Below are 23,254 nucleotides of genomic sequence, written 5' to 3'. Positions count from 1 at the left end.
GGTGTGTCATCATAGTGGTCTCTGATTGGTGGTCATCATTTGGTGTGTCATCATAGTGGTCTCTGATTGGTGGTCATCATTTGCGTGTCATCATAGTGGTTTCTGATTGGTGGTCATCAGCTTGCGTCTCATCATAGTGGTTTTTGGATTGGTGGTCATCATTTGCGTGTCATCATAGTGGTCTCTGATTGGTGGTCATCATTTGGTGTGTCATCATAGTGGTTCTGGATTGGTGGTCATCATTTGGTGTGTCATCATAGTGGTCTCTGATTGGTGGTCATCATTTGGTGTGTCATCATAGTGGTCTCTGATTGGTGGTCATCATTTGGTGTGTCATCATAGTGGTTTCTGATTGGTGGTCATCATTTGGTGTCTCATCATAGTGGTTTCTGATTGGTGGTCATCATTTGGTGTGTCATCATCATTGGTGATGTATCAGTGGTCTCTGATTGGTGGTCATCATTTGGTGTGTCATCATAGTGGTCTCTGATTGGTGGTCATCATTTGGTGTGTCATCATAGTGGTCTCTGATTGGTGGTCATCATTTGGTGTGTCATCATAGTGGTCTCCTGATTGGTGGTCATCATTTGCGTGTCATCATAGTGGTCTCTGATTGGTGGTCATCATTTGTTAGTGCGTCTCATCATAGTGGTCTTGATTGGTGGTCATCATTTGGTGTGTCATCATAGTGGTCTCTGATTGGTGGTCATCATTTGGTGTGTCATCATAGTGGTCTCTGATTATGGTCATCATTTGGTGTGTCATCATAGTGGTCTCTGATTGGTGGTCATCATTTGGTGTGTCATCATAGTGGTCTCTGATTGGTGGTCATCATTTGGTGTGTCATCATAGTGGTCTCTGATTGGTGGTCATCATTTGGTGTGTCATCAAAGTGGTTTCTGATTGGTGGTCATCATTTGGTGTGTCATCATAGTGGTCTCTGATTGGTGGTCATCATTTGGTGTGTCATCATAGTGGTCTCTGATTGGTGGTCATCATTTGGTGTCTCATCATAGTGGTTTCTGATTGGTGGTCATCATTTGGTGTGTCATCATAGTGGTTTCTGATTGGTGGTCATCATTTGGTGTGTCATCATAGTGGTTTCTGATTGGTGGTCATCATTTGGTGTCTCATCATAGTGGTTTCTGATTGGTGGTCATCATTTGGTGTGTCATCATAGTGGTTTCTGATTGGTGGTCATCATTTGGTGTCTCATCATAGTGGTTTCTGATTGGTGGTCATCATTTGGTGTGTCATCATAGTGGTTTCTGACTGGTGGTCATCATTTGGTGTGTCATCATAGTGGTCTCTGATTGGTGGTCATCATTTGGTGTGTCATCATAGTGGTCTCTGATTGGTGGTCATCATTTGGTGTGTCATCATAGTGGTCTCTGATTGGTGGTCATCATTTGGTGTGTCATCATAGTGGTCTCTGATTGGTGGTCATCATTTGGTGTGTCATCATAGTGGTCTCTGATTGGTGGTCATCATTTGGTGTGTCATCATAGTGGTCTCTGATTGGTGGTCATCATTTGGTGTGTCATCATAGTGGTCTCTGATTGGTGGTCATCATTTGGTGTCTCATCATAGTGGTCTCTGATTGGTGGTCATCATTTGGTGTGTCATCATAGTGGTCTCTGATTGGTGGTCATCATTTGGTGTGTCATCATAGTGGTCTCTGATTGGTGGTCATCATTTGGTGTGTCATCATAGTGGTCTCTGATTGGTGGTCATCATTTGGTGTGTCATCATAGTGGTCTCTGATTGGTGGTCATCATTTGGTGTGTCATCATAGTGGTCTCTGATTGGTGGTCATCATTTGGTGTGTCATCAAAGTGGTTTCTGATTGGTGGTCATCATTTGGTGTGTCATCATAGTGGTCTCTGATTGGTGGTCATCATTTGGTGTGTCATCATAGTGGTCTCTGATTGGTGGTCATCATTTGGTGTCTCATCATAGTGGTTTCTGATTGGTGGTCATCATTTGGTGTGTCATCATAGTGGTTTCTGATTGGTGGTCATCATTTGGTGTGTCATCATAGTGGTCTCTGATTGGTGGTCATCATTTGGTGTCTCATCATAGTGGTTTCTGATTGGTGGTCATCATTTGGTGTGTCATCATAGTGGTTTCTGATTGGTGGTCATCATTTGGTGTCTCATCATAGTGGTTTCTGATTGGTGGTCATCATTTGGTGTGTCATCATAGTGGTCTCTGACTGGTGGTCATCATTTGGTGTGTCATCATAGTGGTCTCTGATTGGTGGTCATCATTTGGTGTCTCATCATAGTGGTCTCTGATTGGTGGTCATCATTTGGTGTGTCATCATAGTGGTCTCTGATTGGTGGTCATCATTTGGTGTGTCATCATAGTGGTCTCTGATTGGTGGTCATCATTTGGTGTGTCATCATAGTGGTCTCTGATTGGTGGTCATCATTTGGTGTCTCATCATAGTGGTCTCTGATTGGTGGTCATCATTTGGTGTGTCATCATAGTGGTTCTGATTGGTGGTCATCATTTGGTGTGTCATCATAGTGGTCTCTGATTGGTGGTCATCATTTGGTGTCTCATCATAGTGGTTTCTGATTGGTGGTCATCATTTGGTGTGTCATCATAGTGGTTTCTGATTGGTGGTCATCATTTGATCATAGTGGTCTCTGATTGGTGGTCATCATTTGGTGGTCATCATAGTGGTCGCTGACTGGTGGTCATCATTTGGTGTGTCATCATAGTGGTCTCTGATTGGTGGTCATCATTTGGTGTCTCATCATAGTGGTCTCTGATTGGTGGTCATCATTTGGTGTGTCATCATAGTGGTCTCTGATTGGTGGTCATCATTTGGTGTGTCATCATAGTGGTCTCTGATTGGTGGTCATCATTTGGTGTGTCATCATAGTGGTCTCTGATTGGTGGTCATCATTTGGTGTGTCATCATAGTGGTCTCTGATTGGTGGTCATCATTTGGTGTGTCATCATAGTGGTCTGATTGGAGGACACAATGATTGGTGGTCATCATTTGGTGTGTCATCATAGTGGTCCTGATTGGTGGTCATCATTTGGTGTGTCATCATAGTGGTCTCTGATTGGTGGTCATCATTTGGTGTTCAGTGGTTTCTGATTGGTGGTCATCATTTGGTGTGTCATCATAGTGGTCTCTGATTGGTGGTCATCATTTGCCAGTCATCATAGTGGTCTCTGATTGGTGGTCATCATTTGGTGTCTCATCATAGTGGTTTCTGATTGGTGGTCAAAGTGTGTCATCATAGTGGTTTCTGATTGGTGGTCATCATTTGGTGTGTCATCATAGTGGTCTCTGATTGGTGGTCATCATTTGGTGTCTCATCATAGTGGTTTCTGATTGGTGGTCATCATTTGGTGTGTCATCATAGTGGTTTCTGATTGGTGGTCATCATTTGGTGTCTCATCATAGTGGTTTCTGATTGGTGGTCATCATTTGGTGTGTCATCATAGTGGTTTCTGACTGGTGGTCATCATTTGGTGTGTCATCATAGTGGTTTCTGATTGGTGGTCATCATTTGGTGTGTCATCATAGTGGTTTCTGATTGGTGGTCATCATTTGGTGTGTCATCATAGTGGTCTCTGACTGGTGGTCATCATTTGGTGTGTCATCATAGTGGTTTCTGATTGGTGGTCATCATTTGGTGTGTCATTATAGTGGTCTCTGATTGGTGGTCAAACTCGCTCAGGTGGAACAAACTTAAACTTGCGCCTTTCTTCAATGCTTATTTGAATGTCATTGAGAAAACAGAGAAGTGTCAATCATCTAGTTTTTCAAAATAATCTGTAATCTGATTACAATATTTTTGCTGGTAACGTAACGGATTACCGTTACTTTTTTGTTGTTTTTCTAATCCCTTACATGTGACAGATTACATGTAATCTATTACTCCCCAACCAAGGGTACTGATGGGATTGAAGCCACCAGGTCGGAGCCATATCAGATACTAGGAGCAGTAGGAGCAGTCCTCCATAGGGATGAATAGAATTCTACAGTATTTCAATTAAATATTTGGAAGGACAAAAACATGTATTTAAGTATATACTTTAGAAAGGTTTTTAAATGTTTTATTTGTTATGTTTAGCTCACATAATATCATTTAAAAGTATGAATGAAGGTGTCTGTAATAGAAGAAATGTGGCAAAGAAGAATGTAGACATTCATAAATGGATTTCTATAGATTCCTAAATACTTGTTACTATGGTGGGGAGTTCCAAGATGGCGGCACGGTGACTCAACAGATCAGTCATCTAGTGTATAATAAAATCATTGGTGGGGAGTTCCAAGATGGCGGTGGCTTCAACTATCGGTCATCTAGTGTATATATAAATCATTGGTGGGGGAGTTCCAAGCGGGCAGGTGACGCCCCCTCCCCCAAAGTAGTCATCTAGTGTATACTGTATGTAAATCATTCGTTAACCAACAACTGACTGCTTATGAATGAAGGCCATAACGTTGATGTAGGTACAGTGGCAAGTTATGTTTTGCAGATTCTTATAGTGGATTTGGGCGGCGCATGGTGCCGAAAGTGACTAAACACAATCAATTTGCACAGCAAATGGTTTTATTTCACAGTAAAAGCTCTACACAATTTCAAGTAATCCCAGGTGCTTGTTGAGTCCAGTTTTTCCAAGATGTGTAAATAAAGCAGAAAGCTCACAGGCAGGATGAGGTGGTATTCGTAGGGCCTAGTGTGTAGAAGCAAAGAAAACAGTAGTAGACTATTACTCTGGGTTCAGTAACAGTTAGATGCTCAGTCGCAGTCGTTCAGTCGTAAGTCAGTTTCAGTCGCATGAGTCAGTCGTTCAGTCGCAGAGTCAGTCGAGTCGTAGAGTCAGTCGAGGTATGAGTCGAGGCATGAGTCAGTCGTCCGCATGAGTCAGTCGTTCAGTCGATGAGTCAGTCGCTCCTCACATTTAGAGTCCTGCCGCTGCTCAGTCGCATGAGTCTGTCGAGTCGCATGAGTCAGTCGTTGAGCCAGTCGGCTCAGTCGCATGAGTCAGTCGCCAGTCGTATGAGTCAGGAGAGTCAGTCGTATGAGTCAGTCGCAGTCGTAGGTCAGTCGTTCAGGAGAGGTCGGGTATGAGTCCTTGAATCAGTCGTATAGTCGTTGAGTCAGTCGTGAGCAGTCGTTGTCGGAGTCAGTCGTTCAGTCGCTGGGTCATCGGAGTCAGCCGCTTCAGTCGTAGTAGGCGGGGGAGAGTCGTTCAGTCGTATGAGTCCGGTTCAGTCGTCATGAGTCTGTCGTTCAGTCGGAGTCAGTCGTATGAGTCAGTCGGTCGCAGAGTCAGTGTTCAGAGAGAGTCGATAGGTCGTATGAGTCAGGATAGCCAAGAGTCAGTCGGTCGGAGACTTCAGAGCAGAGTCCGGAGTCGTATGAGTCAGGTTCAGTGGAAGATAAGTCAGTCTATGAGTCAGTCGTAGTGGTTTGAGTCAGTCGAGGGTGGTCAGTCGTTTGGTCAGCCGTCATTATAGTCCAGTCTGTTTGGTGGTTCAGTCGTCAGTCGTGAGGTGCTTAGTCATATGAGCAGCGAGATGAGTCAGTCGTTCAGTCGTTATTTGAAGTCGTAGTGAGTCAGTCAGACTGAGTCAGTCGTCAGTTGTATGAGTCAGTTTTGTCGTAAAGCAGTCGTTTAGTCATAAGGTCAGTCGTTTAGTCGATGAGTCAGTCAGTTTTTCAGTCGTATGTATGAGTCTGATTACGTATGAGTCCGTCGTTCAGTCGTATGTGTCCGTCGTCAGTCGTATGAGTCCGTCGTGAGTCCGTTTTTCAAAAGTCCCTTCAGTCGTGAGTCAGTTGTTCAGTCGTATGAGCCTATATGAGTCAGTTGTAAGTCAGTCTTATCGTATGAGTCATTGAAGTCATCAGTCAGTTGTTCAGTCGTATTTTTCGTTCAGTCGTATGAGTCAGTTGTTCAGTCGTAAGTCATCCAGTGAGATTGAATCAATTCTTCAGATTCTTTGTATAAAAAAAGGAAACAAACAACGGAAAAACAAACAAATGCAATTGCATCATGGTCCACATTTGGTCAGTATCAATTGTTCCCCTTTACATTTGTTTTTATATACAGTATATACATAAAATATCCCTCATTTAGAGGTGATAAGATACTTAAGAATTTAAGTTATTCTAAAAAAATCTAATAAAAACATGTTTTAAAAACATCTCAATGTAGATTTAAGAATGTTATGGAAAACTGAGGGAGTTCCCTATGGCTTACCTGGCATAGTTGATGTCACTAGTTGATGTCAGTAGTTGATGTCAGTAGTTCAGTAGATGTCAGTAGTTGATGTCAGTAGTTGATGTCAGTAGTTCAGTAGTTGATGTCAGTAGTTGATAAATATTTGTGTCAAGGAGTTGATGTCAAGTTGATGTCAGTAGTTCATAAGTAGTTGATGTCAGTTGTTCAGTAGTTGATGTCAAAGTTGAGTCATCTAGTGTTATGTCAGTAGTTGATGTCAATATTCAGTAGTTGATGTCAGTAGTTCAAGTGATGTCAGTAGTTGATGTCAGTAGTTGATGTCAGTAGTTGATGTCAGTAGTTGATGTCAGTAGTTGATGTCAGTAGTTGATGTCAAGTTGATGTCAGTAGTTCAGTAGTTGATGTCAGTAGTTCAGTAGTTGATGTCAGTAGTGATGTCAGTAGTTGAAGTTGACTCAGTAGTTCATGTCAGTAGTTGATGTCAGTAGTTCAGTAGTTGATGTCAGTAGTTGATGTCAGTAGTTGATGTCAGTAAATCAGTAGTTGATGTCAGTAGTTCCAAGATGTCAGTAGTTCAGTAGTTCAGTAGTTGATGTCCCCTCCCCAGTAGTTCAGTAGTTGAGTCAGTAGTTGATGTCAGTAGTTGATGTCTGTTGATGTCAGTAGTTCATGATGTCAGTAGCTGATGTCCAGTAGTTGATGTCAGTAGTTCAGTAGTTGATGTCAGTAGTTGATGTCGTAGTTGATGTCAGTAGTTGATGTCAGTAGTTGATGTCAGTAGTTCAGTAGTTGATGTCAGTAGTTGATGTCAGTAGTTGATGTCAGTAGTTCAGTCATGAGTTGTGTCAGTAGTTCAGTAGTGATGTCAGTAGTTCACAGTAGTTCAGTTGATGTCAGTAAATGTCAGTAGTTGAGTCAGTCACAGTAAGTCAGTCGCTCAGTACATGTCAGTAGTTCAGTAGTTGATGTCAGTAGTTCATGTCAGTAGTTGATGTCTAGTTGATGTCAGTAGTTCATGTCAGTAGTTCATGTCCAGTAGTTGATGTCAGTAGTTCAGTAGTTGAGTCAGTAGTTCAGCTTGATGTCAGTAGTTCAGTAGTTGATGTCAGTGGTTGATGTCAGTAGTTGATGTCAGTAGTTGATGTCAGTAGTGATGTCAGTAGTTCAGTAGTTGATGTCAGTAGTTGATGTCAGTAGTTGATGTCAGTAGTTGATGTCAGTCGGATGTCAGTAGTTCATGTCAGTAGTTCAGTAGTTGATGTCAGTAGTTGATGGCAGTAGTTGATGTCAGTAGTTGATGTCAGTAGTTGATGTCAGTAGTTCAGTAGTTGAGTCAGTAGTTCATGTCAGTAGTTCAGTAGTTGATGTCAGTAGTTGATGTCAGTAGTTGATGTCAGTAGTTCAGTAGTATGATGTCAGTAGTTCGTAGTTGATGTCAGTAGTTCAGTAGTTGATGTCAGTTCATGTCAGTAGTTGATGTCCGTAGTTGATGTCGTAGTTCATGTCAGTAGTTCATGTCAGTAGTTCAGTCAGTAGTTCAGTCGTTGAGTCAGTAGTTCAGTAGTTGATGTCAGTAGTTCAGTAGTTGATGTCAGTAGTTGATGTCAGTAGTTGATGTCAGTAGTTGATGTCGTATTGATGTCAGTAGTTCAGTAGTTGATGTCAGTAGTTGATGTCAGTAGTTGATGTCAGTAGTTGATGTCAGTAGTTGATGTCAGTAGTTCAGTAGTTGATGTCAGTAGTTGATGTCAGTAGTTCAGTAGTTGATGTCAGTAGTTGATGTCGTATGTCAGTAGTTCATGTCAGTAGTTCATGTCGTAGTGATGTCAGTAGTTGATGTCAGTAGTTGATGTCAGTAGGTCAGTAGTTGAGTCAGTAGTTGATGTCAGTAGTTGATGTCAGTAGTTCAGTAGTTGATGTCAGTAGTTGAGTCAGTCGTTGATGTCAGTAGTTGATGTCAGTAGTTCAGTCAGTAGTTGATGTCAGTAGTTGATGTCAGTAGTGATGTCAGTAGTTCAGTAGTTGATGTCAGTAGTTGATGTCAGTAGTTGATGTCAGTAGTTGATGTCAGTAGTTCAGTAGTTGATGTCAGTAGTTGATGTCAGTAGTTGAAGTAGTTGATGTCAGTAGTTGATGTCAGTAGTTCAGTAGTTGATGTCAGTAGTTGATGTCAGTAATGTCAGTAGCTGATGTCAGTAGTTGATGTCAGTAGTTGATGTCAGTAGTTCAGTAGTTGATGTCAGTAGTTGATGTCAGTAGTGATGTCAGTAGTTCAGTAGTTGATTCAGTAGTTGATGTCAGTAGTTGATGTCAGTAGTTGATGTCAGTAGTTCATGTCAGTAGTTCATGTCAGTAGTTGATGTCAGTAGTTCATGTCAGTAGTTGATGTCAAGTTGATGTCCGTAGTTGATGTCAGTAGTTGATGTCAGTAGTTGATGTCAGTAGTTCAGTAGTTGATGTCAGTAGTTGATGTCAGTAGTTGATGTCAGTAGTTGATGTCAGTAGTTCAGTAGTTGATGTCAGTAGTTGATGTCAGTAGTTCAGTAGTTGATGTCAGTAGTTGATGTCAGTAGTTGATGTCAGTAGTTGATGTCAGTAGTTGATGTCAGTAGTTGATGTCAGTAGTTGATGTCAGTAGTTGATGTCAGTAGTTCAGTAGTTGATGTCAATAGTTGATGTCAGTAGTTCAGTCAGTAGTGTCAGTAGTTGATGTCAGTAGTTGATGTCAGTAGTTGATGTCAGTAGTTCAGTAGTTGATGTCAGTAGTTGATGTCAGTAGTTCATGTTGATGTCAGTAGTTGATGTCAGTAGTTCAGTAGTTGATGTCAGTAGTTGATGTCAGTAGTTGATGTCAGTAGTTCATGTCAGTAGTTGATGTCAGTAGTTCAGTAGTTGATGTCAGTAGTTGATGTCAGTAGTTGATGTCAGTAGTTGATGTCAGTAGTTGATGTCAGTAGTTGATGTCGGTAGTTGATGTCAGTAGTTGATGTCAGTAGTTCAGTAGTTCATGTCAGTAGTTGATGTCAGTAGTTCATGTCAGTAGTTCATGTCAGTAGTTGATGTCAGTAGTTCAGTAGTTGATGTCAGTAGTTCAGTAGTTGATGTCAGTAGTTGATGTCAGTAGTTCAGTAGTTGATTTCAGTAGTTGATGTCAGTAGTTCATGTCAGTAGTTCAGTAGTTGATGTCAGTAGTTGATGTCAGTAGTTGATGTCAGTAGTTGATGTCAGTAGTTCAGTAGTTGATGTCAGTAGTTCAGTAGTTGATGTCAGTAGTTGATGTCAGTAGTTGATGTCAGTAGTTGATGTCAGTAGTTCATGTCAGTAGTTGATGTCAGTAGTGTGATGTCAGTAGTTGATGTCAGTAGTTCAGTAGTTGATGTCAGTAGTTGATGTCAGTAGTTGATGTCAGTAGTTGATGTCAGTAGTTCAGTAGTTGATGTCAGTAGTTGATGTCAGTAGTTGATGTCAGTAGTTGATGTCAGTAGTTGATGTCAGTAGTTCAGTAGTTGATGTCAGTAGTTGATGTCAGTAGTTGATGTCAGTAGTTCATGTCAGTAGTTCATGTCAGTAGTTGATGTCAGTAGTTCAGTCAGTTGATGTCAGTAGTTGATGTCAGTAGTTGATGTCAGTAGTTGATGTCAGTAGTTGATGTCAGTAGTTCAGTAGTGATGTCAGTAGTTGATGTCAGTAGTTGATGTCAGTGGTTGATGTCAGTAGTTCAGTAGTTGATGTCAGTAGTTGATGTCAGTAGTTCAGTAGTTGATGTCAGTAGTTGATGTCAGTAGTTGATGTCAGTAGTTGATGTCAGTAGTTGATGTCAGTAGTTGATGTCAGTAGTTGATGTCAGTAGTTCAGTAGTTGATGTCAGTAGTTGATGTCAGTAGTTGATGTCAGTAGTTGATGTCAGTAGTTGATGTCAGTAGTTCAGTAGTTGATGTCAATAGTTGATGTCAGTAGTTCAGTAGTTGATGTCAGTAGTTGATGTCAGTAGTTGATGTCAGTAGTTGATGTCAGTAGTTGATGTCAGTAGTTCAGTAGTTGATGTCAGTAGTTGATGTCAGTAGTTCAGTAGTTGATGTCAGTAGTTGATGTCAGTAGTTCAGTAGTTGATGTCAGTAGTTGATGTCAGTAGTTGATGTCAGTAGTTGATGTCAGTAGTTGATGTCAGTAGTTGATGTCAGTAGTTCAGTAGTGATCAGTAGTTGATGTCAGTAGTTGATGTCAGTAGTTGATGTCAGTAGTTCATGTCAGTAGTTCATGTCAGTAGTTCATGTCAGTAGTTCATGTCAGTAGTTGATGTCAGTAGTTGATGTCAGTAGTTGATGTCAGTAGTTGATGTCAGTAGTTCAGTAGTTGATGTCAGTAGTTGATGTCAGTAGTTGATGTCAGTAGTCGATGTCAGTAGTTCAGTAGTTGATGTCAGTAGTTGATGTCAGTAGTTCAGTAGTTGATGTCAGTAGTTGATGTCAGTAGTTGATGTCAGTAGTTGATGTCAGTAGTTGATGTCAGTAGTTGATGTCAGTAGTTCAGTAGTTGATGTCAGTAGTTGATGTCAGTAGTTGATGTCAGTAGTTGATGTCAATAGTTGATGTCAGTAGTTCAGTAGTTGATGTCAGTAGTTGATGGCAGTAGTTGATGTCAGTAGTTGATGTCAGTAGTTGATGTCAGTAGTTCAGTAGTTGATGTCAGTAGTTCATGTCAGTAGTTCAGTAGTTGATGTCAGTAGTTGATGTCAGTAGTTCAGTAGTTGATGTCAGTAGTTCAGTAGTTGATGTCAGTAGTTCATGTCAGTAGTTGATGTCAGTAGTTCAGTAGTTGATGTCAGTAGTTGATGTCAGTAGTTGATGTCAGTAGTTCATGTCAGTAGTTGATGTCAGTAGTTGATGTCAGTAGTTGATGTCAGTAGTTGATGTCAGTAGTTCAGTAGTTGATGTCAGTAGTTGATGTCAGTAGTTCATGTCAGTAGTTCATGTCAGTAGTTGATGTCAGTAGTTGATGTCAGTAGTTCAGTAGTTGATGTCAGTAGTTCAGTAGTTGATGTCAGTAGTTGATGTCAGTAGTTCAGTAGTTGATGTCAGTAGTTCAGTAGTTGATGTCAGTAGTTCATGTCAGTAGTTCAGTAGTTGATGTCAGTAGTTGATGTCAGTAGTTCATGTCAGTAGTTCATGTCAGTAGTTCATGTCAGTAGTTCAGTAGTTGATGTCAGTAGTTCATGTCAGTAGTTGATGTCAGTAGTTGATGTCAGTAGTTGATGTCAGTAGTTGATGTCAGTAGTTGATGTCAGTAGTTCATGTCAGTAGTTCAGTAGTTCATGTCAGTAGTTCATGTCAGTAGTTCAGTAGTTGATGTCAGTTGTTCAGTAGTTCATGTCAGTAGTTGATGTCAGTAGTTGATGTCAGTAGTTCATGTCAGTAGTTCAGTAGTTTATGTCAGTTGTTCAGTAGTTGATGTCAGTAGTTGATGTCAGTAGTTGATGTCAGTAGTTCAGTAGTTCATGTCAGTAGTTCATGTCAGTAGTTCATGTCAGTAGTTCAGTAGTTCATGTCAGTAGTTGATGTCAGTAGTTGATGTCAGTAGTTCATGTCAGTAGTTGATGTCAGTAGTTGATGTCAGTAGTTGATGTCAGTAGTTCATGTCAGTAGTTGATGTCAGTAGTTGATGTCAGTAGTTGATGTCAGTAGTTGATGTCAGTAGTTGATGTCAGTAGTTCATGTCAGTAGTTGATGTCAGTAGTTCATGTCAGTAGTTCATGTCAGTAGTTCATGTCAGTAGTTCATGTCAGTAGTTCATGTCAGTAGTTCATGTCAGTAGTTCAGTAGTTGATGTCAGTAGTTCATGTCAGTAGTTGATGTCAGTAGTTGATGTTAGTAGTTGATGTCAGTAGTTGATGTCAGTAGTTGATGTCAGTAGTTCATGTCAGTAGTTGATGTCAGTAGTTGATGTCAGTAGTTGATGTCAGTTGTTCAGTAGTTCATGTCAGTAGTTGATGTCAGTAGTTGATGTCAGTAGTTCATGTCAGTAGTTCATGTCAGTAGTTCATGTCAGTAGTTCATAGTCAGTAGTTCAGTAGTTGATGTCAGTAGTTGATGTCAGTAGTTGATGTCAGTAGTTCATGTCAGTAGTTCAGTAGTTGATGTCAGTAGTTGATGTCAGTAGTTCATGTCAGTAGTTCATGTCAGTAGTTCATGTCAGTAGTTCATGTCAGTAGTTCAGTAGTTGATGTCAGTAGTTGATGTCAGTAGTTGATGTCAGTAGTTCATGTCAGTAGTTGATGTCAGTAGTTGATGTCAGTAGTTGATGTCAGTAGTTCATGTCAGTAGTTGATGTCAGTAGTTGATGTCAGTAGTTGATGTCAGTAGTTGATGTCAGTAGTTGATGTCAGTAGTTGATGTCAGTAGTTCAGTAGTTGATGTCAGTAGTTGATGTCAGTAGTTGATGTCAGTAGTTGATGTCAGTAGTTCAGTAGTTGATGTCAGTAGTTGATGTCAGTAGTTCAGTAGTTGATGTCAGTAGTTGATGTCAGTAGTTCAGTAGTTCATGTCAGTAGTTCATGTCAGTAGTTAAAGTAGTTGTCAGTAGTTGATGTCATGTCAGTAGTTGATGTCAGTAGTTGATGTCAGTAGTTGATGTCAGTAGTTCAGTAGTTGATGTCAGTAGTTGATGTCAGTAGTTGATGTCAGTAGTTGATGTCAGTAGTTGATGTCAGTAGTTGATGTCAGTAGTTGATGTCAGTAGTTGATGTCAGTAGTCGATGTCAGTAGTTCAGTAGTTGATGTCAGTAGTTGATGTCAGTAGTTCAGTAGTTGATGTCAGTAGTTGATGTCAGTATTGATTCAGTAGTTGATGTCAGTAGTTGATGTCAGTAGTTGATGTCAGTAGTTCAGTAGTTGATGTCAGTAGAATGTCAGAGTGATGTCAGTAGTTGATGTCAGTAGTTGATGTCAGTAGTTCAGTAGTTGATGTCAATAGTTGATGTCAGTAGTTCAGTAGTTGATGTCAGTAGTTGATGTCAGTAGTTGATGTCAGTAGTTGATGTCAGTAGTTCAGTAGTTGATGTCAGTAGTTGATGTCAGTAGTTCAGTAGTTGATGTCAGTAGTTGATGTCAGTAGTTCAGTAGTTGATGTCAGTAGTTGATGTCAGTAGTTCATGTCAGTAGTTCATGTCAGTAGTTGATGTCAGTAGTGCAGTAGTTATGTCAGTAGCTGATGTCAGTAGTAATGTCAGTAGTTGATGTCAGTAGTTGATGTCAGTAGTTGATGTCGGTAGTTGATGTCAGTAGTTGATGTCAGTAGTTCAGTAGTTCATGTCAGTAGTTGATGTCAGTAGTTCATCTCAGTAGTTCATGTCAGTAGTTGATGTCAGTAGTTGATGTCAGTAGTTCAGTAGTTGATGTCAGTAGTTCAGTAGTTGATGTCAGTAGTTGATGTCAGTAGTTCAGTAGTTGATGTCAGTAGTTCAGTAGTTCATGTCAGTAGTTCATGTCAGTAGTTCAGTAGTTGATGTCAGGGATGTCAGTAGTTGATGTCAGTAGTTCAGTAGTTGATGTCAGTAGTTGATGTCAGTAGTTGATGTCAGTAGTTGACAGTAGTTCATGTCAGTAGTTCATGTCAGTAGTTCAAGTAGTTCAGTAGTTGATGTCAGTAGTTCATGTCAGTAGTTCATAGTTGATGTCAGTTGTTCAGTAGTTGCTGTCAGTAGTTGATGTCAGTAGTTGATGTCAGTAGTTCATGTCAGTAAACTTGATGTCAGTTGTTCAGTAGTTGATGTCAGTAGTTGATGTCAGTAGTTGATGTCAGTAGTTCAGTAGTTCATGACAGTAGTTCATGTCAGTAGTCCCTGTCAGTAGTTCAGTAGTTCAAACAGTAGTTGATGTCAGTAGTTCATGTCAGTAGTTCATGTCAGTAGGATGTCAGTAGTTGATGTCAGTAGTTCCAGTAGTTGATGTCAGTAGTTGATGTCAGTAGATGTCAGTCTTGATGTCAGTAGTTGATGTCAGTAGTTCATGTCAGTAGTTGATGTCAGTAGTTGATGTCAGTAGTTGATGTCAGTAGTTCAGTAGTTGATGTCAGTAGTTGATGTCAGTAGTTGATGTCAGTAGTTGATGTCAGTAGTGTCGTTCAGTAGTTCATGTCAGTAGTTGATGTCAGTAGTTCAGTAGTTGATGTCAGTAGTTCAGTAGTTGATGTCAGTAGTTGATGTCAGTAGTTGATGTCAGTAGTTGATGTCACAGTTCAGTAGTTGATGTCAGTAGTTCATGTCAGTAGTTTAGTAGTTCAGTAGTTGATGTCAGTAGTTGATGTCAGTAGTTGATGTCAGTAGTTCATGTCAGTAGTTCATGTCAGTAGTTGATGTCAGTAGTTGATGTCAGTAGTTGATGTCAGTAGTTCATGTCAGTAGTTCTTCCCAGTAGTTCAGTAGTTGATGTCAGTAGTTCAGTAGTTGATGTCAGTAGTTCAGTAGTTGATGTCAGTAGTTGATGTCAGTAGTTGATGTCAGTAGTTGATGTCAGTAGTTGATGTCAGTAGTTGATGTCAGTAGTTCAGTAGTTGATGTCAGTAGTTGATGTCAGTAGTTGATGTCAGTAGTTGATGTCAGTAGTTGATGTCAGTAGTTCATGTCAGTAGTTCATGTCAGTAGTTCAGTAGTTGATGTCAGTAGTTCAGTAGTTGATGTCAGTAGTCTCAGTAGTTCATGTCAGTAGTTGATGTCAGTAGTTCTAAAGTCAGTAGTTCATTCAGTAGTTGATGTCAGTAGTTCATGTCAGTAGTTCAGTAGTTGATGTCAGTAGTTCAGTAGTTGATGTCAGTAGTTGATGTCAGTAGTTCAGTAGTTGATTCAGTAGTTCAGTAGTTCATGTCAGTAGTTCATGTCAGTAGTTCAGTAGTTGATGTCAGTAGTTGATGTCAGTAGTTGATGTCAGTAGTTGATGTCAGTAGTTGATATCAGTAGTTCAGTAGTTGATGTCAGTAGTTGATGTCAGTAGTTGATGTCAGTAGTTGATGTCAGTAGTTGATGTCAGTAGTTCATGTCAGTAGTTCATGTCAGTAGTTCAGTCAGTAGTTCATGTCAGTAGTTCAGTAGTAAATGTCAGTAGTTCATGTCAGTAGTTCAGTAGTTGATGTCAGTTGTTCAGTAGTTCTTCAGTAGTTGATGTCAGTAGTTGATGTCAGTAGTTCATGTCAGTAGTTCATAGTTGATGTCAGTTGTTCAGTAGTTGATGTCAGTAGTTGATGTCAGTAGTTGATGTCAGTAGTTCAGTAGTTCATGTCAGTAGTTACCTCAGTAGTTCATGTCAGTAGTTCAGTAGTATAAGTAGTTGATGTCAGTAGTTGATGTCAGTAGTTCATGTCAGTAGTTGATGTCAGTAGTTGATGTCAGTAGTTCATGTCAAGTTGATGTCAGTAGTTGATGTCAGTAGTTGATGTCAGTAGTTGATGTCAGTAGTTGATGTCAGTAGTTCATGTCAGTAGTTGATGTCAGTAGTTGATGTCAGTAGTTGATGTCAGTAGTTCATGTCAGTAGTTGATGTCAGTAGTTGATGTCAGTAGTTGATGTCAGTAGTTGATGTCAGTAGTTGATGTCAGTACTGTCAGTAGTTGATGTCAGTAGTTGATGTCAGTAGTTGAAACAGTAGTTGATGTCAGTAGTTGATGTCAGTAGTTCATGTCAGTAGTTGATGTCAGTAGTTGATGTCAGTAGTTGATGTCAGTAGTTGATGTCAGTAGTTCAGTAGTTGACTGTCAGTAGTTGATGTCAGTAGTTCAGTAGTTGATGTCAGTAGTTGATGTCAGTAGTTGATGTCAGTAGTTGAAGTAGTTCATGTCAGTAGTTCATGTCAGGTTCAGTAGTTGATGTCAGTAGTTCAGTAGTTGATGTCAGTAGTTGATGTCAGTAGTTGATGTCAGTAGTTGATGTCAGTAGTTCAGTAGTATGTCAGTAGTTGATGTCAGTAGTTCATGTCAGTAGTTCATGTCAGTAGTTCATGTCAGTAGTTCTGTCAGTAGTTCAGTAGTTGATGTCAGTAGTTGATGTCAGTAGTTGATGTCAGTAGTTGATGTCAGTAGTTCATGTCAGTAGTTGATGTCAGGTTGATGTCAGTATTATGTCAGTAGTTCAGGTAGTTCTGTCAGTAGTTCAGTAGTTGATGTCAGTAGTTCAGTAGGATGTCAGTAGTTCAGTAGTTGATGTCAGTATTGAACAGTAGTTGATGTCAGGTCATGTCAGTAGTTGATGTCAGTAGTTGATGTCAGTAGTTCAGTAGTTCATGTCAGTAGTCTGTCAGTAAATGGTAGTTGATGTCAGTAGTTCATGTCAGTAGTTAAACTGGGCTGACAGTAGTTCATGTCAGTAGTTGATGTCAGTAGTTGACAGTAGTTGATGTCAGTAGTTGATGTCAGTAGTTCTGGGCTGTCAGTAGTTGATGTCAGTAGTTAAGTAGTTCTGGTAGTTGATGTCAGGTAGTTCAGTAGTTCACTGGGCTGACAGTAGTTGATTCAGTAGTGGGCTCAGAGTTCATGTCAGTAGTTGATGTCAACTGGTAGCTGATGTCAGGTTGATGTCAGTAGTCAAACTCAGTAGTTCTGACAGTAGTTGATGTCAGTAGTTAAGCAGTTCTGGTAGTTCGACAGTAGTTCAGTAGTATTAAGTAGTTCTGGTAGTTGACAGGTCAGCAGTTCATTCAAACTGGGCTGATGTCAGTAGTTCAGTTGTTCATGTCAGTACTGGGCAGTAGTTCAGGTTGATGTCAGTAGTTGATGTCAGTAGTTGATGTCGAGTTCAGTAGTTCATGTCAGTAGTTAACTGTCAGTAGTTCAGTAGTTCATGTCAGTAGTTAATGTCAGTAGTTCAGTAGTTCTGGGTTCTGACAGTAGTCGTCAGTAGTTCATTATAAACCAGTTTCTAACATTCCTAAATACATTTTACAATCCTATTTTCCCAGTCACATTTTGGAACGCTACAAATGACATATGTAGTAATAAAGGAATAAAATGGGAATCTGACCTTTAGTTGAGTTGTCTAAAATCAGATACGTTAAAAATCTCATCAATACTTAAACATGTGGATGATCCCAAAACAACATTTAAAAAAATAAAAAACGCTGCCCAAGAAGTTTGTTCACGGGAAAAATGAAAGTTACTCCTCTATTCTATTAATGTCAGTATTAGTTACTACGTATCTCTGAGACGATGTGGTCGGTTCCCTGTTTCTGTTCCTCAGATGCCTCTTACGAATCCTGATGACCCATTTCACACTAAAACTGGCAAAGTTAGCCGCCTTGAACAGAGCCATGAACACGCCACACAGGATGGCTACGGTATTCCACGGATTGGCTGTCACAATCTGAGGAGGAAACAATGGGGCGAATATTTCATTGGTTCGTTATAGGCTCCTCCCACCTCCTCTCAGAACGGAGATAGGAGAAATAACTACACGAGTAGTCTAGAATAAGATAAACTAGAATAGGATAGAATGGAATAAAACCAGACACTTTTCTATACAATATGAATGTGTTCACTTACATCTCTGACTTCTTGTACGAAGGGATCCCTCCATTCAAACACAACAAAGAAAAGCTGGATGGCTTTTTGCTCTGATACAGGCCTCTTGTCATTATATTTGACCACACTAGACTGGGAAGAACAGACAACGTTTCTATAACTTTGTCATGATGAGAGAAAAAACAAAAACATTTTGTAGCTGTCGTTAAAAAAATAATGTCAGCTACAACAAAGAACATGTCATCTTTGTGCGACATGTTGTATGTTTTCTGCCACAGTAGATGCTAAACTTAATACTTTTGCTAATCTTATTTTTTTTAAATTAAAAAATAGACAACATTTAAGGAAACCTGAATGTTTACAAACGATATACTGACCTCTTGCCGGAACTCCATGGACTCGTTTTCTTCCCAGAGGTCTTGACCAGTGACATCTTGACCCAGGTCCTGAAGCCTCCAGAGAACGTCACCATGGGAGTAGTTCCTCTCACAGTCCTGCATGAACCCTGATTTATCCACGCTAAACAGAAGGTCAAAGGGCAAAACGGTTGTTGTTGTAACACGCATCTCATTACACGTAGGTTTCACGCTATTACACTCGGAGATTTAAAACTCTATTACACTCTAAACCAGGGATTTTAAACTCTATTACACTCGAAACCAGGGATTTTAAACTCTATTACACTCGAAACCAGAGATGTAAAACTCTATTACTCTAAACCAGGGATTTTAAACTCTATTACACTCTAAACCAGGGATTTAAAAACTCTATTACTCTAAACCAGGGATTTAAAAACTCTATTACTCTAAACCAGGGATTTAAAAACTCTATTACTCTAAACCGGGGATTTTAAAGACTCTATTACACTCTAAACCAGGGATTTTAAACTCTATTACACTCTAAACCAGAGATTATAAACTCTATTACTCTAAATCAGGGATTTTAAACTCTATTACTCTAAATCAGGGATTTTAAACTCTATTACTCTAAATCAGGGATTTTAAACTCTATTACTCTAAACCATGGATTTTAAACAATATTACACTCTAAACCATGGATTTAAACAATATTACACTCTAAACCATAAATGTAAACTCTATTACTCTAAACCAGCGATTTAAAACTCTATTACTCTAAATCAGGGATTTTAAACTCTATTACTCTAAACCATGGATTTTAAACAATATTACACTCTAAACCATGGATTTAAACAATATTACACTCTAAACCAGAAATGTTAAACTCTATTACACTGTAAAGCAGGGATTTTAAACTCTATTCCTGGAGGCCTGAGTTTGTGCTGGTGTTTAAAAAAAATCTCCTTTCAATTCATGTCCAATCAAGACCTAGATAAGGAGAGGTGAGAGGAGTTCCTAACTAATCAATTACCTCAATTGATCTATCAAGTATAAGGGGGAGTGAAAAAACCTGCAGACACTCGGCCCTCCAGGAATTAAGTTTGAAACCTGTGCTCTAAACGAACAAACTGGGCCAGTGCATTACCTTCTGGACAGGTCGTTGTATTAAACTGGGCGGCAGGTCGTTGTATTAATTAAACTGGGCTGACAGGTTGTTGTATTAAACTGGGCTGACAGGTCGTTGTATTAAACTGGGCCGACAGGTCGTTGTATTAAACTGGGCTGACAGGTCGTTGTATTAAACTGGGCCGGCAGGTCGTTGTATTAAACTGGGCTGACAGGTCGTTGTATTAAACTGGGCTGACAGGTCGTTGTATTAAACTGGGCTGACAGGTCGTTGTATTAAACTGGGCTGACAGGTCATTGTATTAAACTGGGCTGACAGGTCGTTGTATTAAACTGGGCCGACAGGTCGTTGTATTAAACTGGGCCGACAGGTCGTTGTATTAAACTGGGCTGACAGTTGTCCTGTGGCTCAGTTGGTAGAGCATGGCGCTTGTAACGCCAGGGTAGTGGGTTCGATTCCCGGGACCACCCATACATAGAATGTATGCACACATGACTGTAAGTCGCTTTGGATAAAAGCGTCCGCTAAATGGCATATATTATTATTATTATTATAAACTGGGCTGACAGGTCGTTGTATTAATTAAACTGGGCTGACAGGTCGTTGTATTAAACTGGGCTGACAGGTCGTTGTATTAGACTGGGCCGACAGGTCGTTGTATTAGACTGGGCCGACAGGTCGCTGTATTAAACTGGGCTGACAGGTCGTTGTATTAAACTGGGCCGACAGGTCGTTGTATTAAACTGGGCTGACAGGTCGTTGTATTAAACTGGGCTGACAGGTCGTTGTATTAAACTGGGCTGACAGGTCGTTGTATTAAACTGGGCCGACAGGTCGTTGTATTAAACTGGGCTGACAGGTCGTTGTATTAAACTGGGCCGACAGGTCGTTGTATTAAACTGGGCCGACAGGTCGTTGTATTAAACTGGGCTGACAGGTCGTTGTATTAAACTGGGCCGACAGGTCGTTGTATTAAACTGGGCTGACAGGTCGTTGTATTAAACTGGGCTGACAGGTCGTTGTATTAAACTGGGCTGACAGGTCGTTGTATTAAACTGGGCTGACAGGTCGTTGTATTAAACTGGGCTGACAGGTCGTTGTATTAAACTGGGCCGACAGGTCGTTGTATTAAACTGGGCTGACAGGTCGTTGTATTAAACTGGGCTGACAGGTCGTTGTATTAAACTGGGCTGACAGGTCGTTGTATTAAACTGGGCCGACAGGTCGTTGTATTAAACTGGGCTGACAGGTCGTTGTATTAAACTGGGCCGACAGGTCGTTGTATTAAACTGGGCTGACAGGTCGTTGTATTAAACTGGGCCGACAGGTCGTTGTATTAAACTGGGCTGACAGGTCGTTGTATTAAACTGGGCTGACAGGTCGTTGTATTAAACTGGGCTGACAGGTCGTTGTATTAAACTGGGCTGACAGGTCGTTGTATTAAACTGGGCCGACAGGTCGTTGTATTAAACTGGGCTGACAGGTCGTTGTATTAATTAAACTGGGCTGACAGGTCGTTGTATTAAACTGGGCCGACAGGTCGTTGTATTAAACTGGGCTGACAGGTCGTTGTATTAAACTGGGCTGACAGGTCGTTGTATTAATTAAACTGGGCTGACAGGTCGTTGTGTTAAACTGGGCCGACAGGTCGTTGTATTAAACTGGGCTGACAGGTCGTTGTATTAAACTGGGCTGACAGGTCGTTGTATTAAACTGGGCTGACAGGTCGTTGTATTAAACTGGGCCGACAGGTCGTTGTATTAAACTGGGCCGACAGGTCGTTGTATTAAACTGGGCTGACAGGTCGTTGTATTAAACTGGGCTGACAGGTCGTTGTATTAAACTGGGCTGACAGGTCGTTGTATTAAACTGGGCTGACAGGTCGTTGTATTAAACTGGGCTGACAGGTCGTTGTATTAAACTGGGCTGACAGGTCGTTGTATTAAACTGGGCTGACAGGTCGTTGTATTAAACTGCGCTGTATTAAACTGGGCTGACAGGTCGTTGTATTAAACTGGGCCGACAGGTCGTTGTATTAAACTGGGCTGACAGGTCGTTGTATTAAACTGGGCTGACAGGTCGTTGTATTAAAACTGGGCTGACAGGTCGTTGTATTAAACTGGGCTGACAGGTCGTTGTATTAAACTGGGCTGACAGGTCGTTGTATTAAACTGGGCTGACAGGTCGTTGTATTAAACTGGGCTGTATTAAACTGGGCTGACAGGTCGTTGTATTAAACTGGGCTGACAGGTCGTTGTATTAAACTGGGCCGACAGGTCGTTGTATTAAACTGGGCCGACAGGTCGTTGTATTAAACTGGGCTGACAGGTCGTTGTATTAAACTGGGCCGACAGGTCGTTGTATTAAACTGGGCTGACAGGTCGTTGTATTAAACTGGCTGACAGGTCGTTGTATTAAACTGGGCTGACAGGTCGTTGTATTAAACTGGGCTGACAGGTCGTTGTATTAAACTGGGCTGACAGGTCGTTGTATTAAACTGGGCTGACAGGTCGTTGTATTAAACTGGGCCGACAGGTCGTTGTATTAAACTGGGCTGACAGGTCGTTGTATTAAACTGGGCCGACAGGTCGTTGTATTAAACTGGGCCGACAGGTCGTTGTATTAAACTGGGCCGACAGGTCGTTGTATTAAACTGGGCTGACATCGTTGTATTAAACTGGGCTGACAGGTCGTTGTATTAAACTGGGCTGACAGGTCGTTGTATTAAACTGGGCTGACAGGTCGTTGTATTAAACTGGGCTGACAGGTCGTTGTATTAAACTGGGCTGACAGGTCGCTGTATTAAACTGGGCTGACAGGTCGTTGTATTAAACTGGGCTGACAGGTCGTTGTATTAAACTGGGCCGACAGGCCAGTGCAGGTCTGTATTAAACTGGGCCGACAGGTCGTTGTATTAAACTGGGCTGACAGGTCGTTGTATTAAACTGGGCTGACAGGTCGTTGTATTAAACTGGGCCGACAGGTCGTTTGTATTAAACTGGGCTGACAGGTCGTTGTATTAAACTGGGCTGACAGGTCGTTTATTAAACTGGGCTGACAGGTCGTTGTATTAAACTGGGCCGACAGGTCGTTGTATTAAACTGGGCTGACAGGTCGTTGTATTAAACTGGGCTGACAGGTCGTTGTATTAAACTGGGCTGACAGGTCGTTTGTATTAAACTGGGCTGACAGGTCGTTGTATTAAACTGGGCTGACAGGTCGTTGTATTAAACTGGGCCGACAGGTCGTTGTATTAAACTGGGCTGACAGGTCGTTGTATTAAACTGGGCTGACAGGTCGTTGTATTAAACTGGGCTGACAGGTCGTTGTATTAAAAACTGGGCTGACAGGTCGTTGTATTAAACTGGGCCGACAGGTCGTTGTATTAAACTGGGCTGACAGGTCGTTGTATTAAACTGGGCTGACAGGTCGTTGTATTAAAACTGGGCTGACAGGTCGTTGTATTAAACTGGGCTGACAGGTCGTTGTATTAAACTGGGCTGACAGGTCGTTGTATTAAAAACTGGGCTGACAGGTCGTTGTATTAAACTGGGCCGGCAGGTCGTTGTATTAAACTGGGCAGACAGGTCGTTGTATTAAACTGGGCCGACAGGTCGTTGTATTAAACTGGGCTGACAGGTAAATTGTATTAAACTGGGCTGACAGGTCGTTGTATTAAACTGGGCTGACAGGTCGTTGTATTAAACTGGGCTGACAGGTCGTTGTATTAAACTGGGCTGACAGGTCGTTTGTATTAAACTGGGCTGACAGGTCGTTGTATTAAACTTAAACTGGGCCGACAGGTCGTTGTATTAAACTGGGCCGACAGGTCGTTGTATTAAACTGGGCTGACAGGTCGTTGTATTAAACTGGGCTGACAGGTCGTTTGTATTAAACTGGGCTGACAGGTCGTTGTATTAAACTGGGCCGACAGGTCGTTGTATTAAACTGGGCTGACAGGTCGTTGTATTAAACTGGGCCGACAGATCGTTGTGGCTGAACTAATGACAGGTCGTAAACTGGGCTGACAGGTCGTTTGTATTAAACTGGG

At 41.0% G+C, this 23,254-nt stretch overlaps 1 protein-coding gene and 1 long non-coding RNA gene across 12 annotated transcripts in view; one reads left to right on the top strand and one right to left on the bottom strand.

Annotated features, from left to right (window-relative positions):
- Positions 1-8,627: 8,627 nt before the first annotated feature.
- Positions 8,628-16,307, top strand: LOC127915701 (uncharacterized). Of its 11 annotated transcripts, XR_008091678.1 has the most exons (9): positions 8,628-8,883; positions 9,216-9,322; positions 9,391-9,536; positions 9,971-10,134; positions 11,027-11,164; positions 11,301-12,095; positions 12,282-12,570; positions 14,493-14,570; positions 14,673-14,894. It is a non-coding gene; the product is annotated as an uncharacterized LOC127915701 (long non-coding RNA). The 11 variants fall into 11 exon arrangements; XR_008091685.1 differs by lacking the exons at positions 8,628-8,883; positions 9,216-9,322; positions 9,971-10,134 and having other exon boundaries at positions 9,341-9,442; positions 10,943-11,164; positions 12,282-12,453; XR_008091680.1 differs by lacking the exons at positions 8,628-8,883; positions 9,216-9,322; positions 9,971-10,134; positions 14,493-14,570; positions 14,673-14,894 and adding an exon at positions 16,225-16,307 and having other exon boundaries at positions 9,341-9,442; positions 10,943-11,164; positions 12,282-12,669.
- A 975-nt stretch (positions 16,308-17,282) lies between these two features.
- pacc1 (proton activated chloride channel 1) overlaps positions 17,283-23,254 on the bottom strand; it is a 40,677-nt gene continuing 34,705 nt past the window's right edge. Inside the window, 5 exon segments of the mRNA XM_052496040.1 lie at positions 17,283-17,560; positions 17,740-17,850; positions 18,096-18,130; positions 18,133-18,184; positions 18,186-18,237. Of these exon segments, the coding sequence (XP_052352000.1) occupies positions 17,354-17,560; positions 17,740-17,850; positions 18,096-18,130; positions 18,133-18,184; positions 18,186-18,237 (457 nt within the window). The 3' untranslated portion in view covers positions 17,283-17,353.

Source organism: Oncorhynchus keta, chromosome 35 (assembly GCF_023373465.1).
Source record: "Oncorhynchus keta strain PuntledgeMale-10-30-2019 chromosome 35, Oket_V2, whole genome shotgun sequence".
NCBI classification, from domain to species: Eukaryota; Metazoa; Chordata; class Actinopteri; order Salmoniformes; family Salmonidae; genus Oncorhynchus; species Oncorhynchus keta.
This window is presented reverse-complemented; position numbering and strand designations above follow the sequence as displayed.